This window comes from Xyrauchen texanus, chromosome 27, assembly GCF_025860055.1.
Source record: "Xyrauchen texanus isolate HMW12.3.18 chromosome 27, RBS_HiC_50CHRs, whole genome shotgun sequence".
Classification (NCBI taxonomy): domain Eukaryota; kingdom Metazoa; phylum Chordata; class Actinopteri; order Cypriniformes; family Catostomidae; genus Xyrauchen; species Xyrauchen texanus.
In genome coordinates this window covers 3,060,934-3,075,672 of record NC_068302.1, presented here as the reverse complement: position 1 = coordinate 3,075,672, position 14,739 = coordinate 3,060,934, and the positions used below count along the sequence as shown (strand labels likewise).

General features: G+C 38.8%; 1 protein-coding gene across 1 annotated transcript in view; it reads right to left on the bottom strand.

Annotated features, from left to right (window-relative positions):
• cfap74 (cilia and flagella associated protein 74) overlaps positions 1-12,578 on the bottom strand; it is a 149,882-nt gene extending 137,304 nt beyond the window's left edge. Inside the window, exons 1-5 of the mRNA XM_052094084.1 lie at positions 12,530-12,578; positions 11,995-12,092; positions 11,842-11,923; positions 2,154-2,330; positions 71-169 (exon numbers count right to left, since the gene is read on the bottom strand). Coding sequence (XP_051950044.1) covers positions 71-169; positions 2,154-2,330; positions 11,842-11,923; positions 11,995-12,079 — 443 coding nt within the window. The 5' untranslated portion in view covers positions 12,080-12,092; positions 12,530-12,578. The remainder of the gene's footprint in view (positions 1-70; positions 170-2,153; positions 2,331-11,841; positions 11,924-11,994; positions 12,093-12,529) is intronic.
• Positions 12,579-14,739: the final 2,161 nt, after the last annotated feature.

Here is a 14,739-nt window from a genome sequence, read left to right as displayed (position 1 = left end):
ACACAATAAAGCAGAATAAGAGATTTGTCTTTCACAGGAATCTCTTCAACAGAATGGTTTAGAATTTCACCTGTTCTCAGCTTGTTTCTCTCTCTCTATATCCATCTCAATCTTGTCTCTCATTTCCTCTAAATCTGCCATATGAATGTGAAATGCTTTCAGTTCCTCCCTAGAAGAAAACACAAGGAATTTTGTAATGATCATATACATTTTAAAGTAGATAGCAGAGGTTTATTCTGTTTGTTGACTTAGAAATGCTGTTATTCTGCATGCTGTTTTGTACATTATTTAGCTAAATGAGATTTGGTCTGTTATTCGTCTGTTAAAGCCATAGTATTAAATTGAACATATAATGTAGATAAATCCTTGTATGAATTATTCTGGATCATATGGACACATTTTTCCATTAACTGAAGACGTTTTAGGACCCATCAGTTTTTTTGAAAGGTAGAGATTGAGAGGGGGGTATTGTCATTCATGCGATTTTTACTTGATCTGTTGATCGATTGAAATTGTGAAAAAAATGTAATAGTGTTGGTCTACATGTCTGTACTTCTGCATCAGATGGATACTTGTTTTCATTGTTATAAACGCTGCACTTTACGTTGAAAGTATTTGAAACTATAAAAAAGGCATCTGTAGATTCCTGTAGTCCGTTGTGCTTCATCCAGCTGTCAAGAATATGGCTGAAATCGAAATTGCGTACTACCCATACTACTCGTACTACATCTGCCATATCTGTCTATGGCAGAAACAGCAAGAGTAGTATTTCTAAACTCAGCTTGTGTCCTGTTTGAGCAGGCTCTCATTTTGTGTCTGCACTACTTGAAAGATTTGTTGAGAGGTGCACTGACTGCCCCTTGCTGACGTGGCTCATAAAAACACAAAGTTGCATGTACTTCAAGCTTGTAGGAAAATACATACGTTTACATTACAAAATGTGCATATGGGTCAGAAGGCATGATTAGTTCTGTTAATCTTTTCACGTGTTATTTTTTATAGAATTAATCACACTAAATTACTGCATTAAATACTGATCAAATATCCAATTATGAAAAGTCTAAGAGCAAATGCCATCCAAAATGCACTCAGACAGCAATACAATCACTCAAACCACTTCAGGAGGTTGTTTGAGACACACACAAGACGCAACCTACTCGGCCAGGTATTAACGCATCTGGTTTGTCAGGTCACACGTGTAAACTTCTCCTAAACAGAACTACGTCAGCATACATTATTTGGTGAGCCCCACAATCATGGATGGAGCTACTGTGAAACTCAAACACTATTTGTCCAGCATTACCATCGTTATCATGGAGATGAACTCTCTTATGCTTACATTTAGTCAGAGACTGTTTAGCCAGAGACAGAGCATGAACGGCAGAAATGATAACACCCAATATGACAGGTAGGGAATGGCGTGATCTTAGCTGAAGCAGAATTTATGATACCATTGCTATCAAATATTACTGATGATTTGAAATATGTTACTTGATCGTAATCTTGAACCATTTTGGATATTTCGGTCTTCCTCTATTCAAGCAGATAGGAGCTGTACTTTTATGCTGCTTGTATACATAGAAAATAGCTGCCAGGGAGCGTTTCAAGGATGGCCACAAAGTGGACCGACTTACCTTGAAAGGGACTTTGATATAGTGCAGGATATTTCTATCTGTTTACAGAGACAAATTTATGATGCCAGGTATAAATGGAATTTGCATCCCCAATCGTATAGCAATCCAAACGATCAAGATGCATAAAGTAACTAAAAGTAAATAATGCCCTGAGACATCATAACACTCACAAATCACTGTGCCACAGCCACAACCAGAAATGCTGTGCCTACTCAAAAAATAACTGCTGTTAATGAACTATTTTTAACTGAGAATGTCATTCTAATGCATTCAGCCTAGAGTACATACAGTCATACTGTACATGGTGACAGTTCTGAACTCCATCAGTCCATCTACATAACAGCTTTTCTATGATATCAAACACACTTGAGAACATATTATGGGAGGTAAAATTCCATAGTTTTATTTGTTGTAAATATTGCAAATACTTTGGTAATAAATTGTCACATTTGTCATGCCAATAAAGCACATTTGAATTGAACAGAATTTAGTTCTTTAGGTTTGGGCAGTTATACAGACCTGGCCTTTAGCACATTTAGTTGCTTCTGCCGATAAAAGCCGTCCAGTTGGTCCAGAATCCTTCTTAACTTCAACATCCACTTCTTGTCAGTGTGGCTCTTCTCCTCTCCTATTTCTGTCCCATTGTCTTCACAATCACTCATTTCACTTATGGCAGATGAGAGAAAGCAAGCCAGACTATTTATGGACTACATTAATATCACTGGTGACTGAGGCAGTTGTAAAACAAAATGTCCCAAATGTTATTGCAATTCATTTAACAATTTTAATATAAATGTCAATTTTCTAGTTCATAACACTCCAAAAAAATCACTTTCACTATTGTTGGTTTTACTGAATCCTTCCATATTCGTATTACTCAAAGAATGCATGTTACCCCCTTTAATAAAAAAGGTTTTTCGAGCGAAAAAGGGTGGGGTTCATTACATTTATCTATGATTGGGAAGGTTAATATTATTCAAATGATTTGAATTCCAAAATTCAACTACCTGCTACAATCTCTCCCTGTAGATGTCCCTCTCTCTTATTTCAAGCAATTTGATGCTGTAACAGGGTAAAGGGAAAGGAGGAGGCGAAAACCGGATGAAGCATCAAAGTAATATTTAATTCATCAAAAAGACACAAACATAAACAGATTTGAGGCAGGCAGCTGCCTCTCTCTCTCTCGCGCTCTCGCTCTCTCTCTCTCTCTCTCTCTCTCTCTCGCTCTCGAACTGCCACCTCCGGTGGTCTTTATCCCTCTCGTGGGCTTCATTAGCCTGATTAGAGGCCGGGTGTGTGTCATTACGGACCAGCCCCACGATCCTCCTTGCCACAATAGCATATAAAATGTATTTGGAATGGTAAACATTCCAGATTACATTTCAACAAGTTACATAGGTCGATTGACAAAGGTGGGCTAGGGCTACCCAAGATTTTGTTTTATTATTATGCATACGGCCTCAGACATCTGGCTCATTGGTCGCTTCCACCTGAGAGAGCCCCTTCCTGGTTTCATATTGATCAGGAAGTTCTTGCCCCTATTTTGCCATTGCAAAGCCTTTCTATCAAACTAACCGGAGAAATTAAGTTACACCCGTTATCTCGTATTTGCACTAGGTATGTTTAATTCAGACATTTATTTAAATGTTGCCTCAAGCATATGGCTGAACCCTAAATTACATATTAATAAGTCCCCTTTCTGCTGGTCAGAGTGGATTGTGAGGAAGTATAATATACTTGGTGACCTATATAAGAGTGGAGTGTTGAGATCTTTTGAAAATTAGTTTCAACATTTTGGGATTCCCAGATCTAATTTCTATAGGTATTTATTGCTGCGCCACCTTTTCTATACTATTTTTGTGAGTAGTGTACACCCCCATAAAGCGGCAGATACTCTGGAAATGGTGATTACTGCTTTTGGGAAAGGTCATAAAGCATCAGTGTATTACTCCCTGTTGGTTCAGAGTCTGGGGGGTGGAGCTTCACCTTCTCTCAAGAGATTATGTGAGAAGGATATAAATGTGTTATTGGAGAAGGGAGTGTGGGTTAGGATTTTAGGGTTTAATGTGAATAATTGATTCCGTTTTTTATGTTGTGTTTGTATGTTTTATGTTTGGAATCAACAAAACTGTTTATAACAAAAACGAAAAGACCTTAAAATAACTTTTTTTCTTGTTGTTCCAACAAGAAAAAAAGGTCTTGTCAGCTTTACTTAATCCATTTGCATTGGGCAAAATGTATATGTTTTTGTTTGGTTAAGTGACACTGTGCTTTACATGAGACTCGATAGAGAGAGTACATGTAACATTTTGGTGTTATTTTATATGTGTTTGTGCAAGATGAATATATAAAAGGATGAGACTTGTTAGGGTTTAAATATTGTTTTATGTTGAGATTTAAAATAGTTCCTGTTATGTTGGAGTTTTGGGGATAACGATTATTAGTCCAGTTGGGTAGTGCACATATTAAATAATACCGTTACCGAGGTGATAAAAGCACCAAATTTTACATGAAGATTCTTTAGGACCTCCTGAATGATTTCAGCCTAGGAGCCCAGCTGAAATATTGAAATTTAGTGTAAAATCACTTAAAAAACAATATTCATGAAAAACGTTTTTTTTCCATCTCAAGTAAAACTTTCAGGATAATGGCCTTTTAAGACCACTGAATAAGCTTCCTTTTGTTAATTTGTGCTCAGGCCAGTAGATCTTCCAAATTATAAGTGTAAAACAGAGTGCCAAGACACCTTATACCTAAAAAAAATCAAAAAGCCCTGTATAATATAGGCAGAATTATTAAAAAGGCAGCAAAAATGCTTAAATGTTAAGAGATCTTGGTTTTCTCTTTTATTTTTCAATTCAACTAGGTCATTCATAGCTATTCTACTAAGTTCATAGTTTGGTCATTAGTTTTATGTTAGGCTGCATCACATCACATTAACCCTTTCGCACGTACTGCACCGGTGTGATTAGAACGGTCAGTGCATGCTAAATTCAAAATGTGCTTTCGCGCGTTGGCTGGCGCTGAGCCAGAGACAGGCGCGCTCAGAGCTGTCATATATCACAACTTTTCAGTGTTTTCAACCACATAATGTTTATTTTAGGTTTCAGACATTTAAGTACTAAAAAAAACAATACATTTAGAGTTTGTAAAATACACACTGATGTCAAAGGAAGAGCCAATAATAATCCTTTCCATAATTACAAATGTTTTATTCATATCAGATACACATTGTGTAAGTGACTTTAAAGTTTACTCTATTCGTCTCCCAGTTCACCAGCCACTTACTTTTATGTATTTCGGGTGAAGTGGATGAATTCACGTGTTGTAAAATCCAACAGATCCGATTCTCTGAACTGCGCCTGCGGCAACAAACTAGATGACGACGCCCATCGCGCATACAGCTCAACTAACGCGATCGTTATAAAGGTGTTTAAACAACAAAACACTTCCACTTGCATATATTTGACAATCGGAATATCAGATATTTCATGCCATATCTAACAAATGTGTGAATATTTTGAATAAAAAGGAAAAATGACATAAAAGCAGATCATCATTCATTCTCTGTTGTTGCTGCGGTGTGTCACGTGACAAGCAATGGCCATGGAAACCATAAAGTGACACATTCTAAATAACGGTATAATAATAACTTTTATGCTTACATAACATTAGTTTCTGAAACTTCAACATGGAGCTGAACTGGGCTCATGTATTATTTGCCAGAAAGAAACATCTGAACCCAGAGATGTACCTTGCAGACACCTGGGACAAGTGGTGATAAATCTCATGCCTATAGATCATTTCTTGCTAATGTCGAGCAATTCAGAGCGATTGACAATCTTCCAACTAAACTCTATTTTGGGAATGATGAAACTGCTACCAGTTTTGCTTCACATTCTGCTTCTTGGCACAAATCTTGCCATCTAAAGTTTAACAATTCAAAGCTTATGAAAGCGACAAAGAAGAACATGCAGAATGCTGTTGAATCTGGACGGGGAAAGCCAATGAAACGCCAACGACTGGATGTTCGAAAGTGCTTCTTCTGTGAGGGTGGCATAGATCAAGGTGCTCTCCATGAAGTATCAACATTTGATACTGACAAGAATATCCGAACCATGATCACTGAACTTAAGGACACAAGGCTTATGACAAGGATAATTGGAGGAGATTTAATTGCAATTGAGGCAAAATACCATTTACCATGCCTTGTAAAGCTGAGAAATTGCTACCGTGGACTCGCTAGTAAGAGCTACCAATGTCCAGAAAACATAGATGAAAATATGAATGAGTCTCGTGCTTTCGTTGAACTTCAGGACTACATTGAAAAATGTGTTGATTCTGGAGTCCTTCTCTTTATGCTATCTGAGCTCCACTCTTTGTATGTAAATCGACTTCAGGAACTGGGTGTCAGTAAGCAAGTCAACAAAACCAGATTGAAAAATCATTTGCTTCAGTGCTTTCCAGATGCACAAGAACAATTTGATGGAAGGAATACAGTTCTTGTTTTCAAGGAGGGCATGAGAAATATGCTAAGGGAAGCTCTGAGGAAGAGAGATTTTGATGAAGATGCTCTCATCCTGGCAAAAGCTGCGAAGATTATTAGAAATGACATATTCAACCATACAGGCTTCAATTTCACTGGCTCCTTCCCAGAAAGATGTCAAGAAACCTCACTTCCTTCAAGCTTAAAGTCTCTTATCTCGATGATAATGAATGGCTCCAACTTGAAAGATCAAGATAAATGTGAGTCTCAGGCTTGCCTCACAATGGGACAAGGCATTCTTTATAACACAAAGAAAAGGGCAACACCCACTGCTAGGATGACCAGACACAGCCTTGAACGTGAACCACCACTCCCTATTTACATAGGCCTTAATGTACATGTACAAACCAGAAGCAAGCAACTGGTCCAGCAATTAAACCAAATGGGTATTAGCATTTCATATGACAGAGTTATTCAAATTGAAGACTGGCTTGCTAAAGCCACATGTGAACGCTTTGAAGTTGATGGTGTTGTGGTTCCAGCTTGTCTCCGGAAAGGGCTCTTCACAGTTGGTGCCCTTGATAACCTTGACTATGACCCAAGTTCAACCACTTCTGTAGGCTCCTTTCATGGTACTGGAATCAGCATGTTTCAGTTTCCAACTAAGGATGACTGTGGTGTACAGAGACCACCCATTATGATACCACCTTTTGAAAATAAAAATAAAGCTCTTCCTGACACTTTTGCCACTGTCCCCGCTGTAGCTCTAAAAAATACTTCTGTTTCAGTGCCAGAGTGTAATGTAGTTACAGCTATGGGTTTATTGGATAATGCTAGAGAAGAGGAAAACAGGTGGGTCAATCATGCACTGCCACTTCTAGAGAAGAGAGAACTAGACAGTGATGATGCAGTTGCATGGTCTGCATATCATGCTTCTATGCAACCATTGGTGGAAGACCCCCAGCAAAATGTGCACTCCTTCCTCTGTTTTATGATAAATCTGCCACTCCAGCCATGATTAAACATGGCATGAATGTTCTTAGACAAGCTATTGAATTTCTTAATCCTGGACAAATCCCAGTTACTACATTTGACCAGCCTCTTTTCAGCTCTGGCAAAGTTAGTGCAATGGAAATGGCCAGACACACATGGTGAAAGAGTTCATGTAGTTATGCTAGGTGGATTACACACAGAAATGGCCCTCTGGAATACACTTTGACGACCTCTTAGAAAGGCTGACTCATTTCTGAAAGCAGCACACCTAACTCGCACCAGGCATGCCCACCAAGTCACTCTACTGTCACTTCACAATCTGCAGCAGGAAGCTTTTAGGCTTATTGCTGGCCCCAAAGATGAAGACACCTTTATCACTTGGAGAAATGACATGCTGAGGAAGAGTCCAACTTTCATGTATTGGGATATAATACTAAGATATGAAACCCTCATTCTCATTTTTGTCAGAGCTCACAGAGAGAAGAACTTCCTTCTATATGTAGAAGTTTTAGAAGAACTCATCCCTCTATTTTTTGCCTTGGACCATACAAACTATGCAAGATGGGTGTCTGTCCACATCAGGGACATGAAGTCTTTGCCCAGTACCATCAAGGATGAGTTTGAAAAGCATTCACACTGGGTTCTCTCAAAGACATACAACAAGTTCTCTGCAATACCTTTCGACCAAGCTCATGAACAAGAGAATAAGATTGTGAAAGGTTGCGGTGGTGCAGTTGGTCTCACAGAAAACCCAAATGCTTTCAGACGATGGATGATCTCTGGACCAGAGTTGGGAAGATTGCTGAAAGAATTTGAAGAGGACTTTCTTCCTGAAAATGACATAGATAATCCTAAGAACTTCCAGCATCATGAACAGTGTCTTTCCACACAGAAGACATTTCAAAGACATGTAGCCAACCTGTCTGAAACTATTAAAAGAATGAGCAACCCTTTCTTGGATGATTTTAAAGATCTAGTCACTCTTGACAGCCGTAACTGTGCAGATGAATCTGTGGCTAAAACAGTGTTCATCTTAGAAGACACAGGCAAGAAACAATATCAACAGTTTGTCACAAAGGTGCTTACTGATCGCAGCCAATCCATCCATGATCCAATCAAAAGGAATTCGTTGCAACTCTTCAAGCAAACTCGACGCAAGACATTATCTACACATGGGAAGAAGATTAAAATGCTCCAGAACAACGTGACACTATTTGGTCAGCTGTATATTGCAATGCAAAGTCGTGAGAGTGATTTGGATGAATTCTTTGCACATGAAGTACAGTCCTTCCTTCCTTCCCTCTCTGACTTTGGAAAGATTCACCTGCCAGGCACAAAGTCTGACTTACTTCAATGCCTTGAGCTCCCTGGGCAATCACAGCCACCCTCATGCTTTGACTGCAAAATCTTGGATGGAGCGGTCATTGTCCACAGTCTGTCTACTAATACAGTGAACACATTTAATGAATATGCAAGTAATGTTTTCATCCCTTACCTGCAGAGGCAGCTACAGGATACACAAAGGTTGGATATTGTATGGGATGCATACATCTCGGACAGTTTGAAGGAGTCTACGCGTCAAAAGAGGGGTCAAGGTGTACGCAGGAAAGTGTCTGGCCAAACAAAGCTGCCAGGCAATTGGATGGATTTCCTACGTGATCCAATGAATAAGAAAGAGCTTTTTGACTTTCTGACATCTAAGACTGAAGAGTTCAACTGGCCCCCAGACAAATCTCTGTATATCACATCAGGGCAAGCTGTATCTTCATTTGGTTCCAGCAGTACCATGAGCAGTTGCAATCATGAAGAGGCAGACACCCAGATTGTGGTTCATATACAGCATGCCCTGGAGCAAGGAGCAAAAACTGTCCATGTGCGTACTGTGGACACTGATGTCATTGTGATTCTTGCAGGTTTATTCCATGATTTACTGGTGATTCAACCTTTGACTGACATCTGGGTGGCTTTTGGCATGGGCAAAAAGTACAGATTTTACCATGTCAATAGCATATGTAAAAGTCTGGGTAAGGACAAGTCTCAAGCACTGTTGATGTTCCATGCCTATTCAGGGTGTGATACAACATCTGCTTTCACTGGGAAGGGTAAGAAGTCAGTTTGGCGGGCCTGGTAAGCCTATGATGAAGCCACTGAAGTATTTGCTTCCCTTGCCAGAAATCCATTCCAAAAATTAGATGCTGCTTCATGGCAGTTCCAAAAGCTTGAGAGACTGACTGTCATCTTGTATGACAAGTCCAGTTCTTCAAGCTCCATTGTCCAGAAGAGGAAATAACTCTTCTGCCATGGGAGTAGGACAATGGAGAAACTGCCACCCACCCAAGATACTCTACTGCAGCACATCAGACGGGCAGTTTATCAGACTGGAATCTGGGCGACCAGCACACTCTCACAGCAAGGTATTCCTTCTCCAAGGGACTATGGATGGACCAAGGAATCAGGGTCTTGGGAACCAATTTGGATGACACTTCCAGAAGTCCCCACAGCCTGCAGAGAACTTATCAAATGTTGCTGTAAGGGGATTGTTCCACCTGCAAATGTGGCAAAGCAAGTCTAGACTGCTCACCTCTTTGCAAATGCAACTGTAACGATTCATAATTATCAATTACAAGGCCAATAAAGACCATATTGATAATACTTTAACATGTATTGAAGCTTTTGTTATGTAAAAGTTCATAAACATAAATAAACATAAATGTTAACTTTGGGATTCATTTGAATACTTTATCTTGTGCAGGAACTTGAAAATCGCTGTGTTTTTAAGCATATTTCATTGATAATGATATACTTCTAATATGACATGTTACAAAAAAAAAATTCAGACCCTAAGACCCTACAGACCCTAAGGAAACACCATGCAAAATTTGGTGCTTTTATCATCTCGGTAACGGTATTTTCACTTACGCCACCGGACTATATGGTGAAGAGTGGAGCTTGAGCTTAGTTTAGACCCAAAACATATTAAGCATTCTACACATGGCTTTATCCATTGAGCAAATGCTGTGCAAATTATAGGATAGAGACCAAGTAGCATGCAGTAGTGCTTCCCAACAACATGTATTTAATATGCCAACATACAGTTGAGATGGTCAATTTAATTTAAGAAAACTCATCTCAAACATGAGGAACCACTGTCAATGATTGAATCAAACTTTCTTGAATAAAGTATGACCAAAATGTTACTTAATGAGTTCAAAGAATAAGTTCCAAATATCCATTTTAGATCCAATATGTCATGAATGCAAAACAAAAAGTTGAAAACTCTAAAACAGGGGTGTCAAACTCAGTTCCTGGAGGGCCACAGCAGAGTTTAGTCCCAGTCCTGTTCCAAAATGCCTCCTTGTAATCTTCAAGTACTCCTCAAGACCTTGATTAGCTGCTTCAGGTGTGTTTAATTAGGGCTGGAGCTAAACTATGCTGGACTGAGGCCCTCCAGGAACCGAGTTTGACACCCCTGCTCTAAAATATGTTTTTTGTGTGTGTTCAAACATCAAACACTACAACAGTACTGAAGCATATGAAATCCAGAATTTTTAACAGAAACATGTTTGTGGCAGGGTGGAGGGCGGGGCCGGGTCATGATCATACACACCCGGTTAGCCCTTATCAGGCTAATTAAGCCTCGGAGAGGGATAAAGGCCGATGGCAGACGGTGGTGCGACGAGAGAGAGATCGTTTACGGACATGTCCGTCATGTGGGTGTTTGTGTCTTTTAAATTTCTCATTAAAATATTATTTATATCGTAAAGCCGGTTCTCGCCTCCTCCTTTCCATTGACTTCTTTACACTGGTGCCGAAATCCGGGAAGGAGGAGGGATACGCCGTAGTAGAGTTCTCGCCACTACCGTCCACCCCAACGGAGCAGCCGCGGCCATCTGCCAGGGGACGAGGAGCCCAGCCGCCTGGAAGAGGACGACGGCCGACGACCGTGAGGGGAGAAGGGGCTCACTGCCGACCGCCTGGAGTGGGAGAACCGCTGCCAGGGGCGGGGGAAACCCCTTCTGTTCCCTGAGAATGCGGCGGGGCGTTCCGTCTCCCATTTAATTATTTCAGTTTCCCTCCCTTTGTCCCCTCCCTCGTCCAAGTAGACGGGGATGACCTGCCGGCAGACAGGGCAAGAGGCAAGCCCCTCCCCAGGGAAAGGGGGGTGTACGTCATGCCGGGGGCTCCCCTGCCTGAGAGAACGAGGGAGGAATGTGGCAGGGTGGAGAGCAGGGCCGGGTCATGATCCTACACACCCGGTCCCTTATCAGGCTAATCAAGCCTCAGAGAGGGATAAAGGCTGACTGCGGAGGATTGTGCGGGAGAGAGAGATAATTTACAGACATGTCCGTCATATGTGTGTTTTAAGTTTCTCATCAAAATACTATTTATATCGTAAAGCCGGTTCTCGCCTCCTCCTTTCCATTGACTTCTTTACAATGTTTTAATAAAATTGCTTTTTAATGCAAAATAATACAAAAAATGATTAGCCCTTATATTTTTAAATTCACATTTTAACACCAAGTCTATTTGTGTACGATTTTCTTTACATTACTTTATCTTTATTTTTTATATTTATTTTATTATTATCCTATATATGGTGTTGTGCCAAATCAGCTAGTGTGACTTTCAAAATATATTTAGACACAAAGTAAATAAAAAGAATTATTTTTACATGTGTTTCTGTCTTGATACATGTGAAAAATAATCAGAGGGTGTTTGAACACTTACCACTCAAGGTTTTCAAAACCCATGGACAAACCATTGGGGAAGTCATCCTCAACCCTGAAGATATCTTCCCAAGTGTCTCCCTCTAAAGTAAACATAATCCATTATTATCACAGTTATTAGCCTAATATTATTATTATTATTATATGTCTTTACCCTCTGTGTCCTCCTGTGTGCCAGTATTATAAGGCTCATGTTCAGCTGTAGATGTTGAGAGATCTAAACTGAGCTCCATATCCATATCTCCACATGAACTGAAGATGTAAAAGACTAATCAATACTCAATCTTCAGAGATAAATCTGTAGAAATAAATACTGTAAAGGTCAAGGGCATAGATTTGGCTTGGGGGAGGGTGTGTTATGGGTGTGAGTATGAAGAATTTACATTAATTATGGTATAAATATTGGTGGGGTTGTATTAGCTTGTTTTCCCCTGGAATCTACGCCCTGAGAAAGGCAGTAAGAAATATTAATCAAGCCTCTATCAACAGGATCAGCCGTGAAATATGATAACAAACCTTTTAAACGATTCTACGACTTTATATTGTTACCATCACATGAGCAGCCCAACGGTTGCTGAATATTTGGCACGCTAGTTCTCAGTATTACATTTAATAAATCTATCCAAATGTAACATTTATACATATTATAGTCACGAAAAGAACTATAATATATGACACGTTTGTTTTACCTCACCGTTTCCTGTCTTAAGTCGCAGCGTGTAAAACCGAAAACTTTCTGTTTAGCCGTGTTTCCATGGAAACAGAGCTGCGCATGGCATCTTGGGATATGTAGTGTTCTAAACTCCTGTAGCGTTGGAGGCGGGACCTGTCGACTTATCCACATTTTCCAAACCCTTTCTCTTTACATACTATAACATTCAAAGGTAACAGATTTTCTAATGTAAACGGACTTTTTAGGTTTAATGTCTAACTTTTCCACTCTAGTGCTGTTATGAATTGCAAGCAAGATTATCCTTTATGTTCTATTCAGAATGTGTGGTTAGACATCAATATATGTAATTCCAAACGAAGTTAAAGAGATTAATTATTAAAATACTAAATCAATATTATCCCTGCAATGCTTTTAGTAGTAAGTTTTAGTAAGATCTTCCATCACAATGTTGCTTTTGCGAAGAGGTATCAGAAACAACCTCACATCTTTAATTGTATTTATTCAAAATTATTTTGGTCTCAAGTATTCCTAATTATTTTATTTATTAATTTTTTTCTTCATAAATTTATTCAAATAAGTGATGCTATGGTCTTGTTTTTGGATTGCGATACCTGTTCTTTGGAGATTGACAACACAATTTAAATTCTAAACTTCCTTGTCAAATATTAGACTATTTTCCATTGACTGATATTTTATGATTCATTAGTTTCCCTAAAGAATAATATAAAAGCTAATAAGATATCGGGTGTTGTAAACATGACTGTTTGATTGTAGGCTACTTGTTTTATGACTATGTATTCTCCTGTTAAATATCATAATAAAAATACAAAACTTTACCATTGTTTAAAGGTGCAATCAGTAATTTTTTTAAATATGTCATCATGGTCTTACAGTGACAGCATTGTAGAAATTCACAATTCACAGTCAGCCAGGATTAATTTTATCCCTGAGTGAAAGTGTCTTATAATTGGACGGTTACTGAGATTAAGCGGGCATAATTTTATGGTCATTGTCACGGATGCACCGGTCTCTCTCTCTTTCTCCCTCACTGCGGACACAGCGCTCACTCTCACCTGAGTTCTGATTACACACACCTGCACATCATTAGTGAGTAATCAAGGACTGCACATATACCCCGCTTTCTCACCCTTTGTCTGTTCTCATCAATAGTATCTCAGAGACATTTCTACTATGCTAAGCATACCTGTGTCGTCATAGTTGCCTGTGAGTATCATAAGAACGTTGTGAGGTTCATCGTGCCTAGCACAATTTTTGCCACTCTGCTCAACTGAATTTACTCACACGATGTTTATGTCACTTTTTTTCAATAATCTGTTCAATAAACCCTGCTACTGACTTAATATCTCTGCCTCAGTCATGTGATTCCCCCATGAGGAGACCCTCTCCATGTAGAATAAATCTGCTTTAATAAGGTTACTGATATGACTGGAGTCTTCATTTGAATTGAGTGCTTATGATTTTATACATGTTCCAAAATTACAATTCATTTCTTTAGAGGTAAAACTTTTTAAATGATAAAAAATTACAGAGTGCACCTTAAAGAGAGAAAAACACAACAGGAAAAAAAGACGTAAAGTCTAATTTCACATTCTGTTGATCATTTGTGTGTGCTACTGAGAAATGTAAATTTGGAAAAGAACAAATGAATGTTCTTTTTAACCATACATTTATTATTAAGATCTTGTCCTTCTCCGCATAGAAACTCCAGTTAAAGGAACATTCTGTGACCAATACAAGTTAAGTTTAATTGACAGCAATTGTGACAATATTAATTACCACAACAAAAAAGAAGCAAAAATCAAGGTTACTGTGAGGCACTTACAATGAAAGTGAATGGGGCCAATTTTTGGAGGGTTTAAATGTGAAGCTTATAATTTTATAAAAGCACTTACATTAATTCTTCTGTTAAAACTTGTGAATTAATTGAGCTTTAATGTTGTTTGAATCCTCATTTTTAAAGCAGACTTCTAAATTACCTGGTTTACAATGTTATGTCATCATAGAAACAAAGTTGTAAAATTGGCTATAACTTTACACAGAAAAGGTGATTTTATCATTAAAATCATGTTAAAACACATTGTTTACATCTTGTGTCTGTACTTTTGAAACTGTATTTTAACGTTTACTGACTGGTTTCACTTCCATTGTAGGTGCCTCACTGTAACCCAGAAAGTCAAAAGTACCCCTTACATAAACATTCTGGTG